Below are 17,956 nucleotides of genomic sequence, written 5' to 3'. Positions count from 1 at the left end.
GAAATCTAATTCATTCTTGAAGTAGGGGCTATTTACATTGGTGAATCAATTATTAAAACATGAAATGTAACATAAAAGCTAATATTATGATCGAGAATTCGAATAACGAGGAAGTGTATTTACATTACATATATAGTAATGGAAGATGTGAAGTAGTACTACTTTTTTTTTCCAACTGTGAGTACCAAAATGAGAACTTTCTTGTGTGAAATCATAGTAGTAATTGACAAGAAAACGACAATAAACAACAAAAAAGAAGAAGAGAAAAGATAAAGGATAAAACAAAAGATTGTTCCCTACCACATAAAACCACATAGGAGACAAAAAGAACACTTTGTACTATAAATTGAATTTTGTAATGATCGATGGTATTTATTTAATCTCAAGTGCATGCATTTGCATTTTGCAGCTCTGCATAATAAAAGGTTATACTATTTTATTCACTCAAACAGGTGCTCGATACGCAATCTCCTTCTAGATTTCTGATTTTCTATATTTACCATGTACTAATAAATATGAAATTCTTACTTTAAGAGAAGAAATAAGAATAAGACAAACTGCAACTGACAAAGGTGTGATGGTTGATGACTAGTTTATAAAGGAGTAGTATTATAAATTAATAGTCCAATTATGCACTTGTTAATTTAGCAAAGATCTCGAGAGGGGAATAGTCAATATATTTAGTTTTTTCTTACGTTACTATTTTATTTAATGAATATACATAATCATCATGTGTATTAGCCAATTTCACTTTTGATTGAATTAATTCCATGTTTTACTACATCGATCATGTACATGGAGTGAAGCTATAATGAAGTTAATTCAATGTTATAAAGAAATATAGTTTTGAATTAGTAATAGTGCAAATGACAATTGTCATGGAAATAATTGATTTTCGCAAACAGTGTATAATGAGACACATTCAATGTTCTAATTATGTTAATTCAGTATTTATAATCAAGTAAATCCAATGTTAGCGAATTGTATTTTCGAGTGTGTAACCGTGCGAATGATATTTGTTAATCATATCTAATTGTTACAGGTTCATATAATTTTTTTTATCATTTTTTATAACTTTTTCATATTTTAATATAGTAGTGATCTTAACTACTCATTAAGGAGTGTGGTTCACCCTAATGCATCGGCAACTATGTACTACTAAGAAGGGATGTAACCGTTGCTGCCGTTTATTAATTAACACCAATTTAATGAGTTAAGCCTCATAGAATCAATGTATTCGACTACATATAATACTCCGTACAGTAAGATGTTTTTTAGAAAAAACATATGCAATCGAAAATTCAATTGCATCTTTAATTTTTCTGACTTTTCATCATGATAAATCCTAATTCTTATTCGTTTGGTTAATATGTTACAATCGGATGACTTCCATAATTCATGATATTACAAGAACCTTGGTATTGGCTTCCCCTTCCCCGGCTCAATTGTTGCCAATATTGTTTTGCTATATATTGCCCATATACTTTTATTTTGGTTCTTTAAAGATTAGTAATTAATAAGAATTATTATTTATTTGGAAAATTATGGCCAGGGTTGAAGTATATCAATATTAGATCGGTCCCCAAACAATATGCATACACACAAATATTTTAAAATATATGTATAAGCTAGTATTCATTAGACATAAATATTTCACACTATTAATATTTTTTTCACACTATAGTAGTATTAATATTTATGTCGCGCGCAGTTCCCTTTATTTTCCTCCACATTCATTGGTTATTGGCTATATAAATTTATTAATTTATATAGATGATAAATAATATAAAAATTTATAACTGAAATTACAAGAATTCAATATATACATTAATTAAAGTAACTAAATGAGTGGCGTGAACTCAATAATTAAAGTTTCTTAATATGCATATAATTAAGTTTTTTAGGAAACCGACCACCAAAACCTAATAAAATATTATTACTTTGGAAAAAGCAAAAAGGCCAATGCACGAGCATAATCTAATCGAATGTTATAGCATAGCTACACTGTGTCAATGTGTATGGGAATTGCTAGATCGAATATACATGTTTTTAAATATTTTATGATCGATAATAATAATAACAATTAGTTTTAATAAATACAGAGAGAGAAAAAGGAGAAAGACAATTAATACGAACGCCAACAACAAGATTGAATATGAAGGAACACAAGGCTGAGAGATATATTAAATTTTGGAGACATCATGTACGGCTTAGGATATTATGCCGTATAATATGATATTGTTTTTTAGTCTCAAAATATGATATAATGGTGCTGCAGTAATTTGAAGTCTAGGAGTGCAACTGAATATAGCGTGGGGTATGAATGGGAGCAGTAGCTAACTGAATTAATTATATAGCCAAAATGTACACTAATTAATTATAATTCGACACAAATTAAATTAACGCCTTCCATTAGCTTCTCTACTTATTGTTTTTACACACACATGCACACACACGCGCAAACAAATTCTGTGGAGTGTGGATAGTTTGGTGAAACAAATCTATTGGTTTTAAACAGAGAGCGTTAGTTATTTTCGAAAGTTATTTTTGAAATATATTAACGAACAACACTTAATGTATAGTTGTGTTCGCGACAATAAGCTAGTTGTGTTTGCGACAATAAGGTCCTTTTATAAGGATATATAAAATTATGATCACAATAGTAGAGTATTTTGGCAATTCTCGATAAATACTTGGTTTTGTGTTTTTGGATGCACTTATTTTTTACGAAAATATCACCCACTAATGGAAATCCTTCTGAATTTCCTAATTAATCCTAAAGTCAAATAATCAATTTTCCGCAGCTAGCATCAATATTTAATTTTATAGCCTTATGCACATTCTTCATCGTGGAAATTGGCAACTACCAAGGCGAGAAGTGACAGAGTCAATAATTCGATGACAACTTGACATAAAATACTACATTAACTTAGGCTTATTAAAAGAAGGGTGAAAAATAAAAAAGAAAGAGAAAAAAATCCATATTTTCCACACACACACAAGTTAGAAAGTCAAAGTTCAAAATTAGAATAAAATAATAGTTAAAAAAAGCCAAAGTTTTGTTTTTAAGTGCTATGTTTAATAAATTACAATTAATTACAGGATTGCGGCTTAGCCTCTCTCACATCACATTCCTTGCCACCTCTTTTCTCCACCATTTTATAGTTCTTTTTTTTTTTCAAAGGTCCCCTATATAAAACCCCACCTTGTGTATTAATCTTCACCCCCACCTATCTCTATCCACACACACATCTCCTTCTCCATCTCTCCAAAACTGCAACTCAAACTCTCCCTATATATATATATACACACACATATCTTGATCAATTCATCAGCTTTGATTCGATCGTTGAGGCAACGAGACAAAAGAAGAGATGGAGCAACTCGGTAAAGTGAGAGGCGATTACAGCGAGGAGGAAATGGATCTCCGGAGAGGCCCATGGACCGTTGAAGAAGACTTCACCCTCATCAACTACATCGCTCATCACGGCGAAGGCCGCTGGAACTCCCTCGCCCGCTGCGCTGGTGAGTACATACTGACCAGAATTTGACCAGACTTCATATTTTTTTTATAACAATATTTTTTTTTGTATTGAATTAACTTGGTTATTGAAATGTGGATGCAGGCCTAAAGAGGACCGGAAAGAGCTGCAGGCTGAGGTGGCTGAACTACCTCCGCCCCGACGTCCGCCGCGGCAACATCACTCTAGAAGAGCAGCTTCTCATCCTCGAACTCCATTCCCGTTGGGGAAATCGGTATGTGCTAATTCAAATTTATTTTCGAGAAATTTGTTTTGGTAGAGACTTGAGACTTATTTGGCGATGGCATGCTTTTGTGGGACAGGTGGTCGAAAATCGCGCAGCATCTCCCGGGGAGGACAGACAACGAGATCAAGAACTACTGGCGCACACGGGTGCAAAAGCATGCCAAGCAGCTGAAATGTGACGTGAACAGCAAGCAATTCAAGGACGCCATGCGCTACCTTTGGATGCCGAGGCTGGTGGAGCGGATCCAAGCCGCCTCCGCCTCCGCCGCCGCCGCGCCGTTGCCTTCCTCCGCCGCCGGAAACTACCACCTCACCGACAGCGGCAGTTTCGGGCAGCCTCACAACATGGTCAACTCTCAGACAACGCCGGAGAACTCCAGCGCCGCCGTCTCCGCTTCCTCCGACTCTTTCAACCACAACCAAGACCAGTGCTACGCGGCGGCGGATCAGATTAGCTACGGCGGCGATAATCAGCAATCTGTGACGAATCAAACCGACTACTTTAATCAAGGGTTGGATTTCAGCTGCAGCCAGTGGATGGACTGTGGTGGTGACAATTTGTGGGATGTGGAGGACATGTTTTTCTTACAAAACCAGTTCAATAGCAATGTTTAAAACATGTTGTATTGAATAATCAAACCCTGCTTTCTGAAAAAAAATACTAGAAAAAAATGTAGTTTTTTTTTTAAAGATTACCATAGAATTGGTGGGAGAGGGACAGGCTCATAGTTAACTTGCTATTTTAGAGTTTGTATTCTTTTTTTCTTCCTTTTTTTTCGTGGACGGCCAAAAGAAATTGAAAAATTTGTAACATCGCTATCATTCTTTGGAACACACTTATATATATGTATCATTTCTTGGTCTTTGTTTATTGTTACAACGTACGAAAATTATGAGTGCTTCCTCAATTATTATTTAAAATTCCTGTTTTAAATATCTACCCATGTATATAATTAATATCTTTACTTTTTCACTTGAAAAAAATATCTTTGTTGAGTTGTTATTGGGGAACTTGTAATGAATTATCCAGATAGTATATTCTTAGTAATTCTCATAAATAATTATACTCCGATTTGTTAATTTGATATATTAATCAATCGAATTTTTTCCAAATTGATATAATGAATCAACCTAAATCCACTAAACTTTAGTTTGGTAGGTGTTAATCTTTGCTAGGACAAACATCAATATTGAAGGCAATGAACTAGACAGCATGCTTCATTGTCTCAAAAATCAGAGCCTTCTTCTTTTCTTTCTCCGTATCAAAACTTGATTTCAGGATCTAGGCCTTGTAGACTTTAATTAAATATGCAGTAAATATGGTGTACTTAAAAAAATAAAATATACTAATATCAATTGAATTCAGATTATACATAATGCAACATTTATTAGTTGCAATTAATCAAAGTGTGACACATACATTATCTACACGTGGGAAACGTATCCCTAGTACTTGACAATATCCGTCCTAGCAATATAGAGATTGAAGCTTAATAGTTGACAAATTTGTATTTCATTTTCATTCAAAGATTTGAGGAAAGAAAGTGTTGATGGGTTGGGGACCAATTGAAGCCCCTAGTAGAGAAATTGTAAGAGTATTGTTATAAATTTGTAGAAAATGGACGATATTTGCACATGAAATGGGGCCAGCCTTTACAAAACGTGATGGAATTGATTGCAGAATACAATAACACATTTTATATGTGATTTTTAACAAAAATACAGATGAATACAATTCAAATACATTATCGGCCAATTTAATCCGAGAAAGTAAGAGAAAGAGAGAGATTCGGCGGTGGCGGCGGAAATCTTTGTAGGCCGATTGCCTTTTGATGAAGCCATCCGATGTGGTCCAAACAGTCAGAGGTGTTGCGGACCTGCCACGTGTACTATAACTTATCTTTTCTGAATTTTATTTTATTTTTATTTAGTTTAATCTTGGATTTTGGGTTCTTTGTTGGATGAAACTAGCTACTACTTCAAAGCCGTAAACCTTGAAAATTGAAACTATTCTTGCGTTCGTGTTTGATTTAGATGCAGAATGCATAATGGTGAATGTCAAGTTCAAAAGTTTCAAGTTCGAATATACTATGTAACTAAATCAAACACGAACTTTAAACATATTAGATCTTCTACTACTAGTACCTACTCCCTCCGTTTCATAATATTGGTGATATTCTTTTCGACACGGAGATTAAGAAAAAAGTGTGCAATGTATTAAATAAAATGATAATAAAATAAAAGAAAGAATATAGTTAGAAAAAATAAAGTAAGATAGAATAAAAAGTAAAAGTGAGAAAAATGTTTTACTTTTAGAAAGAAAGAAAAAAATACTCCACTATTGTAAAACGCTCAAAATGGAAAAGTAAAAATTTATCATTTTCATCTGCCAGTTAAATGATTATTTATAAGATAATGGAGTTATCTTATCTAAAATACATATTTTTTCTTATCTTATCTTCTTTAGCAAATGCCCTTAATATTCAAGTACTAATAAAAGATCCCATGACATGATTCACATGCATGTGGTTTCCTTTTTCTATAGCTTAATTTCATTTGCAGAGATTGCAACATAATGCTATTATGATAAATAATTTGTAGAAATAGATCATTCACCTCTTTTAAAGGCATCGTAAGGAGGGAGAATTGTTCAAGAATATATAGATATGACGCAAACATTATCAAATCAATATGAGACAAGAATGATACGGAGTACTAATTTTCAGCGAGATTGAAGTGAAACACAATACTAGGTAGGCACCACCAAACAAATGTCACCATAAATAAGTGTGTAAAATTTGTGTTCTAATTTCTATAAGCATGAGTTCGTACCATAAAGCTAACCAAAATTTTTAACTTTCGGCTTACATAGTCATAACTATGATTAAATAAGTCACCAATGCCAATTAATCCATAAGCCACCACTTGTTAATGATGATATCTACAAAAACGTATGCACACACGAAAACCATTGCATCGTGTATGTATATATCAATCCATCCACAAATGTACCTACCAAACTACAACTGGAATCCACCACATAATAATCTTTGGGTTTTTTTTTACTTTATTTTTCAATCGAAAAGTTAGATTTTTTTGTCGTGTTGATTTTCTTCTATGGACCATTTTTCATCTACATTATGACTTTAGTAGAGTGCCATGAGGATGTTGATTATTGGCTTAGATGCATTTTAGGTGGGTCCCAAGAGCTTGGTTTTGGGTCCACACTATGTGACAATAGTGGCATCTGAAAAGTAGTAGATTGCTATTGTATGATCAATCAAATCCATCTATATAAGTTATTGGTGTATAATAAAAAGTGCCCTTTGAATTATGTTAAGGGATCCTAAGCCAATCCCACTGTTTATAGTGCTCTTATTGCTTCTATCTTTACATTTTAACACATAACCTAATCATCAAATTATTGGGTGATTAATTATTAAGTGAGCTACAAGTATGTGGTTTTCGGGTACGAGTTAAATCCACAGCCCTCCTTTAATATCGAAAAGATTACGAAATATTAATGATTTCCACTATTGCTTTAGGGCTATTTAACCGTAAAGTTGGGTGTTCTCTATATATATCTTCAAAAAATGTTAGTATTAAAAAAAATTTGAGAGCGCTCAAAGTTTGGATGAAAGTTAATTTGTTTAAATAGAGGAGTGGTATTTAGTTATATATAGCTAATTAATTAAGATTCAAATACTTAAGTCATGTGACAGTTTAATCATAATTCATGATTAAGGAAATCACTCTAAGTAGATACCGAATGATAGACTTAATTAGGTACATGTAAGGGTTCCTACATATATATATTATGTGCACATGTGTATGTGAAAGTAATTATCTAAAACTCAAAACAGTATTGATATGAGAGTTAACTAAATTGTGAATAAAACATAATTTCGTCCTTAAAAATATGTATGCTTTGCGTGAAGTTGTATAACGAAAACGAGCTTTCAAAACCTTATATCCATAACTTTAATTGGTCTTTGAATTTTGCCCTTTTTATGAGGAATAATGTTTTTCCAAGGCGTAAGATTCTCTTCGAATTATGCCTACTACTTTCTTCTATATATGAGTAATCATTCCTTTGCTCTATTATTTGAAAGAGTGTCTATTTAACTTACTTGATGAAAGATATACAGATTACAGACTATATATATTAAAATATTAAACTTTAATTAATTAATGCAGGTAAAAAAATACAAGCTTATATAGTATAAGCCAAGAGCGTATACAATGTATAGTTCTCAATTGTAGAGAAATAGATGATGAAGTTTGGAGCTTTATGTATGTGAGATTTAGAATCATCTTTCGCCTAAGAATAATATGTATGCTTAATTAAGAGATTTCTTAGCTTTCGATAATCAAATGCACTGAGAATTATTTTTGCATTGAATTGTTGTGTAATTGAATATAGAACTTAACCAATTGATAGTAGGAGGAGTGACCCATGATATTTATATAGTGGCTTCAGTGTTGTCTCGATACTCATATAGGATAGTTATATATTACTATGTATTTTTTAATTTCTATTGCCAACACTTTATTCATATCAATATTGTAACAGTTTATTCCCTTAAAGGCACAATTAATTATCTATGTACTTTTACTTAATATTATGTGCAAATTGCAATAAATATATAGAAAAGTTACGTGCTAGTTTTACTTTCTAGAAAATTAATGTGAAATTTGAGAAGGCATGTGAATTGAGTAGTAGTAGTAGTATATAAATTGACAAAGTTTGTTCGATCCGTCTTCACAATCTTTCTGTCCTTTCATATACCACTAGTATAATTTTATTATTAATTATGTTTATTGAATACCAAAATAACCAACTATGTGTTAGTTACAGCATTAATTATAGCAAGAGCTGATTTCGTGGTGAATAGTAGAGTACATTTTAAGTCGATCTCTCCTCAAACACGTTGCTAACACATGGTGCTTGGTTACAGTTCATCAATTTATGCCGTGAAATATTGTTGTTCTTTAAATACTACTACTACCAGCAAATTATTTGAATGATTAGATGAGTTTAGCATTCTCAATTCACATAGATATAAAAAGGTACTCCCCGGGGTCGGGGAGGTCCAATGTCTATGTCAAGGGTGGCCGCCGGTACACACTCAAACTTAACATTAACATAATATTATCTGATTTTGGTTAAACCCTAATTATTTTATTTTTGCAACGCATAGCAAAAAGACATCAGAGCATCCATAGTGGGGCGTCCTATAGCCCGCCCTATAGGGCGCCGTATCCTCCGCCACATTAGCATTTTATCCTCTTACTCATTCACCTGCAGTGAGACGCCCTATAGTCCGCCCTATAGTCATCCATATAGCATTATATTTATTTGAATAAATAAACACTACAAAATTTGAATAAAAAACTTCATTTAATTAAAAGTTCAAAGAGCACAGTACGAAATAAAAAAAAATTACAAATTCAACGGCCGTTACGGTTCCAAATTTCTTCAACCATGTCGGACATGAGCCGAGTATGGTCTTGTTGGTTGCGCATTGAGGCCTGTCTAGCTGGAACCTCATTGTAGCCCGCCGGTAATCCTCGAACGTGGGGCGGGGTCGCCGTGCTAGAGCTAGATCCAGCTTCATCATCGCCCCAATCGGTGACTCTTCCACCTTCGTGTTCGACTATCATGTTATGCAAGATGATGCACGCATACATGACATCAGCGATGACATCCTTGTACCATAACTGCGCTGGACCCTTCACTATAGCCCACTGAGCTTGGAGCACACCAAATGCCCGCTCCACATCCTTCCATGCAGCCTCCTGCTTTTGCGCGAATAAAATTCTCTTCTCACCGATTGGGCATCTGATCGTTTTCAAAAAAACAGGTCACCTCGGGTATATGCCATCGGCCAAGTAGTACCCCATATGATGTTGGCGTCTGTTTGCAGTGAACTCAATGGCTGGGCCGTTGTCTTTGCATTGCTCGGTGAAGAGATATGAGGAGTTCAGGACGTTGATGTCGTTGTTCGACCCCGCCACACCGAAGTAAGCATGTCAGATCCAGAGACAATGGACAGCAATGACTTCGAGGATCATTGTCGGGTGGCTGCCCTTGTATCCACTAGTAAATTGGTCTCTTCACGCCGTCGGACAATTCTTCCACTCCTAGTGCATACAATCTATGTTCCCTAACATTCCAGGAAAGCCGTGCACAGTCTCGTGCATCTTCATCAGGGCATGGCAATCGTCAATAGTCTGCCTTCGCAAATATGTGTCGTTGTAAGCCTCCATAACTCCCCTACAAAATTTCTTCAGGCACTCGCGAACAGTTGTCTCCCCGACGTGAATGTACTCGTCGAACATGTCTACCGTGGTGTTGTAGACCAACTGCCGGAGCACAACCGTGCACTTCTGCAACGGCGTAAGTCTGGGTCTGCCAATGTCATCTTCCCGATACTGGAAGTAAGGATCACGTGCCTCCAACGTGTGGACAATGCTGAGAAAAAGATCTCGCCTCATTCTAAACCAGCGGTGAAAAACCGTCTAGCCCCACCGTGGTTCCTCCGCAAAATAGTCTGCGAACAGACGTTGGTGAGCTAGGTCGTGCTCGCAGCGAACAAACGTCCTACGGTGAAACGGCCTCTGGATCTGCTCCGCTTGGACCTGCTCCGCCGTTTCACGCTCGCGCTCCATTTCGGCCAAGCATTCCGCCGCAACCTCATGAACACAATGGAACAAGGCCCTAGTAATGCCCTCTGAGGTACTCCAATCATCATCGGGTCTCATTTTTTAAGTGAGAGAAAGATTGGTGGGTGGGGAAAAGATAATTGATGAGAGATGGGAGAGAAAAGTGTGAAAAAATGGAATGAAAAGTGAGGTATATATAGGTAAAAGAAATTAAATTTTTTTAAAAAAAAAAGCGAAAACACGTTGCATCGTCCGCGTCGCCCGCAATGGGGCGGACGATGCATCGGGCATCGTCCGTATGGCTACAGTGGCGGACGATAGCACGCAGATGCATCAGGAAGACTATCGTCTGCCCCACTGTGGATGCTCTCATAAGCCAAGAACACACAAGCCACCACATGTCTTGTTCAAGACCACACAGACACATCGAGAATGTAAAAAAGCAATTGATCGAATCAGTGGCTACATGAGCTCTGATACCACTGTAATGGTTCGTCGATGTACATCGAACTCAACATTAGTATGATATTGTCCATTTCGAATAGTTATAGTATTTTTCGAACACTTCCCAAAAGGCTTCAAACAAATAAAATTGGGAAAAAATATTTATATATTGCGTGCAATTTTACTCATTTTCGATATATGATAATTTGCATCTGAAACATTCTTTATACATATTACTATATCAAATCAAAGAAGAGTAAACATTTCTCTTAACCCGAACCTATAAATAACAATTTGTTGGTTGAAAAAATGACTATGATACAAAGATACACTAACCGGGCGTATTACAACCCAATGAAGAATGGAGAAATTAAACAGAAATAAACTGAATTGAAATTACAAAGGAGAATTTGAAACAATAAACCGTAAAGATGTAAGCCGAGTCAAGGAGTCCTCTTTCCGCAAGACGAGATACGCCCCGGTAGTGCTCACGGTTTGGCGTGTCGTCCCCAAAGATAAAACGACTTCGTCTCTGAAGTAGCAGCACCGCTAGCAGCAGAGCTCCGGCGAACGGGAGTAAGGCGGGGGCAGAGCTTCGACGGGAAGATTATGCAGAGAGAGAGAAAACGTGTATGCAAGAATGCTTGAGTTTGTTGTATATTCAATCGTATGCAATGCATGGAGTGACTGCCTATTTTTAGGCCAAGTCCACCCATTGGGCATTGATGGAGTCAACAACCATTATGTGTGCCATGATGGCTTGACTGTAACCGCCGGGGGTTACTGACTGGTGCACGAGCCATTGGGAGCTGAAGAGACACGACGCATCTGGACACACTACACGACGGGATACACCATGGACTGTCGGGGTCCATCGGGGACCTTTTGTCTCGCGTTATGCGTCGGGGTCTAGCGGGGACCTTTTGTCTCCCGTTATGCGTCGAGGTCCAGCGAGGACATGACGTGGACCACCATGAGTCGGGGTCCGTCGGGGATAGCGTGGAGTTTGAGGTGGTCTAAAAAGAACAAGCGGGGCTTAAACCACACTCAACGACCAGAGCTGCCCAAAGACCACCCAAAGACCAAGATTCAAGGCACAAGGCACACGGCGCCTGGTGCAAGGGTCACGGTGCGCGGCTCGCGGGTGGGCGGCGACGCGCGCGCGTGTCGGCTCTGTCACCCATCTTATTCCACGATAATTATTACACATAATAATTCATCTTATTAAATACTTCATCAAAGAATTTTATCATCCCCGATGTGGGATAATTAACACTCAGTTAATTAATCCCTTAGTTTTTCTCATAGCTCATTTCTAGCTTTATCGTGACCAACTTTAATATATTATTTTTCACTCACCGGGAATCGGATTTGAGAAAATGAATATACTAATGTCATCTACTCGGAACGTAGATGACGCTATTGCATTTAATTTCACAAAATTAAATGTGTTGTAGCATTTATTATTAGTCAAAGTCGTTTGACCAAACACGATTCCAACACAATTATTATCATTAGTTGATTTTATTGTAATAAGTCAGACATGATTTAGGGTTTGGTGGCCGGGCTAACTCAAAAAATCAAGATGATTTTGTACATGTAAAAAATATAAGCCTGAACCAACTCTAGGGGTATAAAATTGGCATGGTTAACTTTACATGAAACAAGAAATCAACTGAACCTAATCCCAAAACAAATACTCCTCCATTAATAACTAGTTTAATTTTGCTATATGTCAAACATGCTAATTACAAAAAATATTAAGGTATTTGTCGTCTCTAGAATTAGTCAAAATTGTGTCTGCGTTTCAAAATATTCCTCCCAAATTAAAACAATTGATTTAGAGTCAAAAGCCCAAAAAATCTCACCAGTCCACTCGTTTACTTAATTAGTGGAGTGTTCAACCGCAAAGAGCTAAAACAAATTAGGTAATCATATTGCATATCTTAGGTTTAATTATTAATCAAAGATTTAATTAACTAATTCCCCTATTCAACACCGACGCGGTAGCAGTACAGACTTGATTTACGATGGGAGAACTTAGAGGTAGATTCAATTAATTAGCACTGCGTAATCCATTTGTTTGCTAATCACAAACAGGTTATAATATTAAGGTTTCCAGAAACAAGGGTCAAAGATAATATAATTAAATTAAACTCGATTTGGATGTGTGGAATATAATTTAGATGGTATCATTAGTTACGTCGGATTTTAGACTTTACTATTTATTTGACTGAAAAGACTCTAAAATTTCTAGAAAGTGCCTTGTTTTTATTTTGTTTAATTTAGTTTTGGATAAGTGGTTGCGGATAAATAATTTAAAATTTTGGTTGTTAATAAGCAAAAAATATAATGCAAGTTGCATGTAGTGTGTTTTTCAACAGTTTGTCCTAACTGTTTGTACTCCTCTTAATTTCATCATATTATATACTGATGATATGGATGTTAAATTCTAGACCTTATAATTTACTAGTTTTGATTATTTTTAATTATTTTGGTAAGTTGATGAAATTCAAACTATTTGACTTTTCTACTATAAAATTGTTCTATCAGATAAGTGATTGTCAATTTGTCATATGCAATACTTCTCGAAATAATATGTTATTTATCTAACTCTTATTATAATATTAATAATAATGAAAATGGTGGATTCTAAGTAGGATTGTCAAATTGTTCGAGTTTAGTTGTTATTAACGTAAAAGAGATCTGTGATTCCTCACACAACATGGATGTCACATGCAATTCTCTTGTAGGAGTATATAATTATGTACTTCAAAATCTTATTATTTCTAATAGTAGTCAAATTTCAGAATTTTGAATTTTTTTTTTATATTTGAAGCTTTATTTCTATTGCTAATTCATGTTTTTTCTAATTGTCATCTTTTCATTTTCGAATATACTGGATCAGGATCTTTTGGGCTCACCTCAACTTTATTAACATTATTTATGGGCCCAATGATGTTTGGACTCAACTTGGAATTAATGCAATGTATTTGGGCTTAAAATATAAAATAAGTTTTCACGAAGGCCCACTGGAGAGTTTCAAAGTACGAACAAAATATGCTAGGTTGGCCCATGATCTAGAATGCTGAACTATTCCAACAGCCCAATTGAGATGACTATTCTTCACACGTTTTTACAATATTTTGAAAAGTAGTAACTATTTCTATTTCTATTTCTATTTCTATTTCTATTTCGTCACATTTTTATGTTGGTTGTCAGAAGTCAGAAGCGACAATTTCAACTATTCTTGCTAAATCCCAATACAGCCCTTCATATTTACTAGTCATATTTTCAAAACTCGAGAGAGGCTCAACCCACGAACATGACTCAAATAATTTTCGACTAAGTTACTATGGTCCATTTTTCGATGAGGTTATCGTGACTCAATTATGATGAATTTTCCGACAAAGCTATCGTTATTGAACCGTTACCGTTTTGTTCGGCTAGACTATCTTTACTAATTGTGATCATTTTTTTTCGTTGAATCTACTATGGTCAATTAATCAACACGTTTTGTATTTTTTTCCATAATATGTGACATAAATATCCTTTTCACAACTTGCATAATCCACAAGAGAAAAAACCAAAACCGCAAGTTGAGGGTAAAAATGGAAATTTGACTTTTCTTATCAATTTTTTTTGTTTAAAGCATACGCAACAATTCGATGCACCTTCCCACTTGCTCTTCCTATATAAACCCCTCCACCCTCCCCTTTAGCAGCTCCAACTTCCAAAATTTCTGCTACATTCTTCTCATAAACCGCAACTGTAAGTCTCAAATACATTTCATTTTTTCAGTCTTTGCTTCTTTTCCACTTTGCAAATTGTTAATATCTAACATAGATCAGTTTCTAGTTTCTGTTAATTATATTTCTAAATTAACAGAAGTGTATATATTTATATTGTGTAGTGTAATACCATTCTTTCATTTAAATCTCAATAGCATATTAAAGTTTATTGAGACCATAGAAAAGGGTGTAAAGTTCAAGTCTTTAGGTGAAAAATTCGATCTTGTTTTGGAACGAGCTGAAAATATTGATTATTTGACGAAAAATCAAGAGAAATGAACTCTGGGGGTTGTCTTGGGATTTCAAGTATGAAGCCTTGTAGTAATATATTGATTCTTGGAAAAAAATCGTCTATTTTTGGAAGTCCACTTCTAAAGCGTGGTCATTCCGGTGAATATAATTTGTCGAAATCACAATTGAAGCTCTATTATTCTTCAATCAAAGCTAATTGTTCTCATAATAGGAAGATATTAGGATTTAGGAGAGTCATTGACTCGAACCGGAGAGTTTTTGGTGGTTCCGGTTCAAATTGGGGTCAGTCTAAGGTTTTTTTAGCTGATCGGGTGAAGAAGAACGGTAGTTTTAGAAGTGTAATTGCAAATGTAGCATCGAATATTAGGAATAATTCAAACTCTGTTGGATCCCGTCTGCCCGAAAATAGCTTTGAAAATATTTACATTCAAGGGGGTTTCAATGTGAAGCCCCTGATAATTGAGAGGATAGAGGAGAGTCAAGATTTGTTTGAGAAGGATGAAGAAAAGGGTAAAGCCGAGGAGGTCAAGGTTAATGACGGTACATTTGGAGATACCAACCGGTTTAGTGAGGCAGAGGTTTCAGAACCAACCCTTGGGATACATGTTTCCGAGGTAGAGAAGGAGGCTTGGGAATTGCTCAGAGGAGCGATCGTGAATTACTGTGGAAGTCCTGTGGGAACCGTAGCTGCCACTGATCCGGCTGATAAGCAGCCGCTTAATTACGACCAAGTCTTTATTCGTGACTTTGTTCCCTCAGCTCTTGCGTTCTTGCTTAATGGAGAGGCGGAAATAGTAAAGAACTTCTTGCTCCACACGCTGCAATTACAGGTGAGCAAATATACGTTTCACAAGTTCTTGAGATTTTGGCATATTTAGACATATGAGTTTCTTATTAGTGGTCAGACGTAGTAGCTATTACAATGCCTTATTGAATATCTAATTTGGATTTGCATTTTTTATATTTAATTAGAGCTGGGAGAAAACTGTGGATTGCTACAGCCCTGGGCAAGGGTTGATGCCAGCTAGTTTTAAAGTTAGAAATGTGCCTCTTGATGGGCGAGATGGAGAGTTCGAGGATTTATTAGATCCGGATTTTGGTGAATCGGCTATTGGACGTGTTGCACCTGTTGATTCTGGTATGGCTTATCAACATAGTATTTTTCTTGCTCTCTATGTTATCAACATAGCTGTTTTTGAATCAAAGCAGCCTGCTTCTCATCTTTGTGTCTTTGAACATATGGTTCGACATAGTTTTCGTTGTTTGATAATAACTTGTTTTAAGCATTTATATGCATGTTTTGTGGTGAAGAGCTTTGTTAGCTTATCTTATGTCATTTTTATCTAACTTGAACAGGATTATGGTGGATCATTTTATTGAGATCCTACGGGAAAATTACTGGCGACTACTCGTTGCAAGAGAGAGTAGATGTGCAGACTGGGATCAGATTGATTCTAAATTTGTGCTTAACCGACGGTTTTGACATGTTTCCCACCCTCTTGGTCACTGATGGTTCCTGCATGATTGACCGAAGGATGGGTATTCACGGCCATCCACTTGAGATCCAAGTGAGTAACTGATTGTGCCACTTTTTCATCTCACTTTGCTATAAATTTATTTGTCTTTGTTTGGACTTGTAGGCGTTATTCTATTCTGCTTTGCGTTGCTCCCGTGAGATGCTGACAGTCAATGATACGACCAAGAACCTCGTTGTGGCCATCAACAACCGACTCAGTGCTCTTTCATTTCATGTGAGGGAGTACTACTGGGTTGACCTGAAGAAAATCAATGAAATTCATCGTTACAAGACCGAAGAATACTCCAGTGAGGCCGTCAACAAGTTCAACATCTATCCTGAGCAAATACCCGGCTGGCTTGTGGACTGGATCCCGGACAGTGGAGGATATTTTTGTGGCAATCTCCAGCCGGCTCATATGGATTTCAGGTTTTTCACACTCGGAAATCTCTGGTCCGTTATTTCATCGTTGAGCTCCGACAAACAAAGCGAAGGTATATTGAATCTGATTGAGGAGAAATGGGATGATCTTGTGGCAGAAATGCCTCTCAAGATATGCTATCCTGCTCTTGAGCACGGCGAGTGGCGCATCATCACTGGAGGCGACCCCAAGAATACGTAAGTGTATACCAGAAAGAATCAAATACCAAAATCTACTAGTTCAAAGTCTGATCAATTTACTGTTTGTGCAGCCCATGGTCGTATCACAATGGCGGATCGTGGCCTACGCTCACGTGGCAGGTGCGATATTTTCTAACGACATAGTAAGTTTTTTTTTTTTGCTTAGGCTGATAGGGTGCGGTCGTTTTGCACTGCAGTTCACGTTGGCGTGCATCAAGATGGGAAGGCCAGAGTTAGCCAGGAAGGCGGTGGCCGTGGCTGAGCAAAGGCTTCCGGGCGATTCGTGGCCGGAATATTACGACACGAAGCAGGGGAGGTTCACCGGGAAGCAAGCACGGCTGCAGCAGACATGGACGATTGCGGGATACCTGACATCGAAGATGCTTCTGAGGAATCCGGAGATGGCTTCGATGCTGTTTTGGAACGAGGATTACGAGGTGCTCGAGAAGTGTGTGTGTGGCCTCAAAACTGGGAGAAGAAACTGTTCTCGCCTGGCTGCCAGATCTCAGTAGTCATGGATTAGTCTCACCATTGTTTTAAGCTAAGCATATGTTTATCTTTGATGAATTTGTATCCAACTCATTAGCCTCACCAACTTCTATGTAATTCACCTTATAAATCTAACATTCAAGTATGACTTTGATTTTATTAGGACGACCACTTATATCACTTACTACTCCTATTAGAATCTCGTTGATTACAAACTTGATACTATTACGAATATTCATCTCTCGAGTTTTGTTAGAACACAAAAAATTAATATTTTTGTTGGACATTGGATAATTTATTAGAAACTTTTCTGAAGATTTTGTTGTTTTTGTCTTTTTGATGTGCTGTGGGATATTTTTAGGTCTCCAAAATGTGGCATACGTTGTAAAATTGAGCTATGGATCTTCTTA

The 17,956-nt window shown here is 36.3% G+C and overlaps 2 protein-coding genes across 2 annotated transcripts; both read left to right on the top strand.

Moving 5' to 3' along the window:
- Nucleotides 1-3,214: 3,214 nt before the first annotated feature.
- LOC121766323 (transcription factor MYB108-like) lies at nucleotides 3,215-4,630 on the top strand. The gene is made up of 3 exons (XM_042162582.1): nucleotides 3,215-3,525; nucleotides 3,627-3,756; nucleotides 3,845-4,630. Exons 1-3 carry the CDS (start codon nucleotides 3,375-3,377, stop codon nucleotides 4,380-4,382), a joined length of 819 nt encoding a protein of 272 aa, XP_042018516.1. The 5' UTR covers nucleotides 3,215-3,374; the 3' UTR covers nucleotides 4,383-4,630.
- A 9,963-nt stretch (nucleotides 4,631-14,593) lies between these two features.
- LOC121768974 (alkaline/neutral invertase A, mitochondrial-like) lies at nucleotides 14,594-17,705 on the top strand. Its single transcript, XM_042165611.1, has 6 exons — nucleotides 14,594-15,750; nucleotides 15,893-16,058; nucleotides 16,277-16,488; nucleotides 16,561-17,054; nucleotides 17,129-17,177; nucleotides 17,255-17,705. Exons 1-6 carry the CDS (start codon nucleotides 14,944-14,946, stop codon nucleotides 17,567-17,569), a joined length of 2,043 nt encoding a protein of 680 aa, XP_042021545.1. The 5' UTR covers nucleotides 14,594-14,943; the 3' UTR covers nucleotides 17,570-17,705.
- The last annotated feature ends 251 nt before the right edge of the window (nucleotides 17,706-17,956 follow it).

Source organism: Salvia splendens, chromosome 15 (genome assembly GCF_004379255.2).
Source record: "Salvia splendens isolate huo1 chromosome 15, SspV2, whole genome shotgun sequence".
Taxonomy (NCBI): Eukaryota; Viridiplantae; Streptophyta; class Magnoliopsida; order Lamiales; family Lamiaceae; genus Salvia; species Salvia splendens.
The sequence above is the reverse complement of the archived record's forward strand: the minus strand, read 5'-3'. Positions and strand labels throughout refer to the sequence as shown.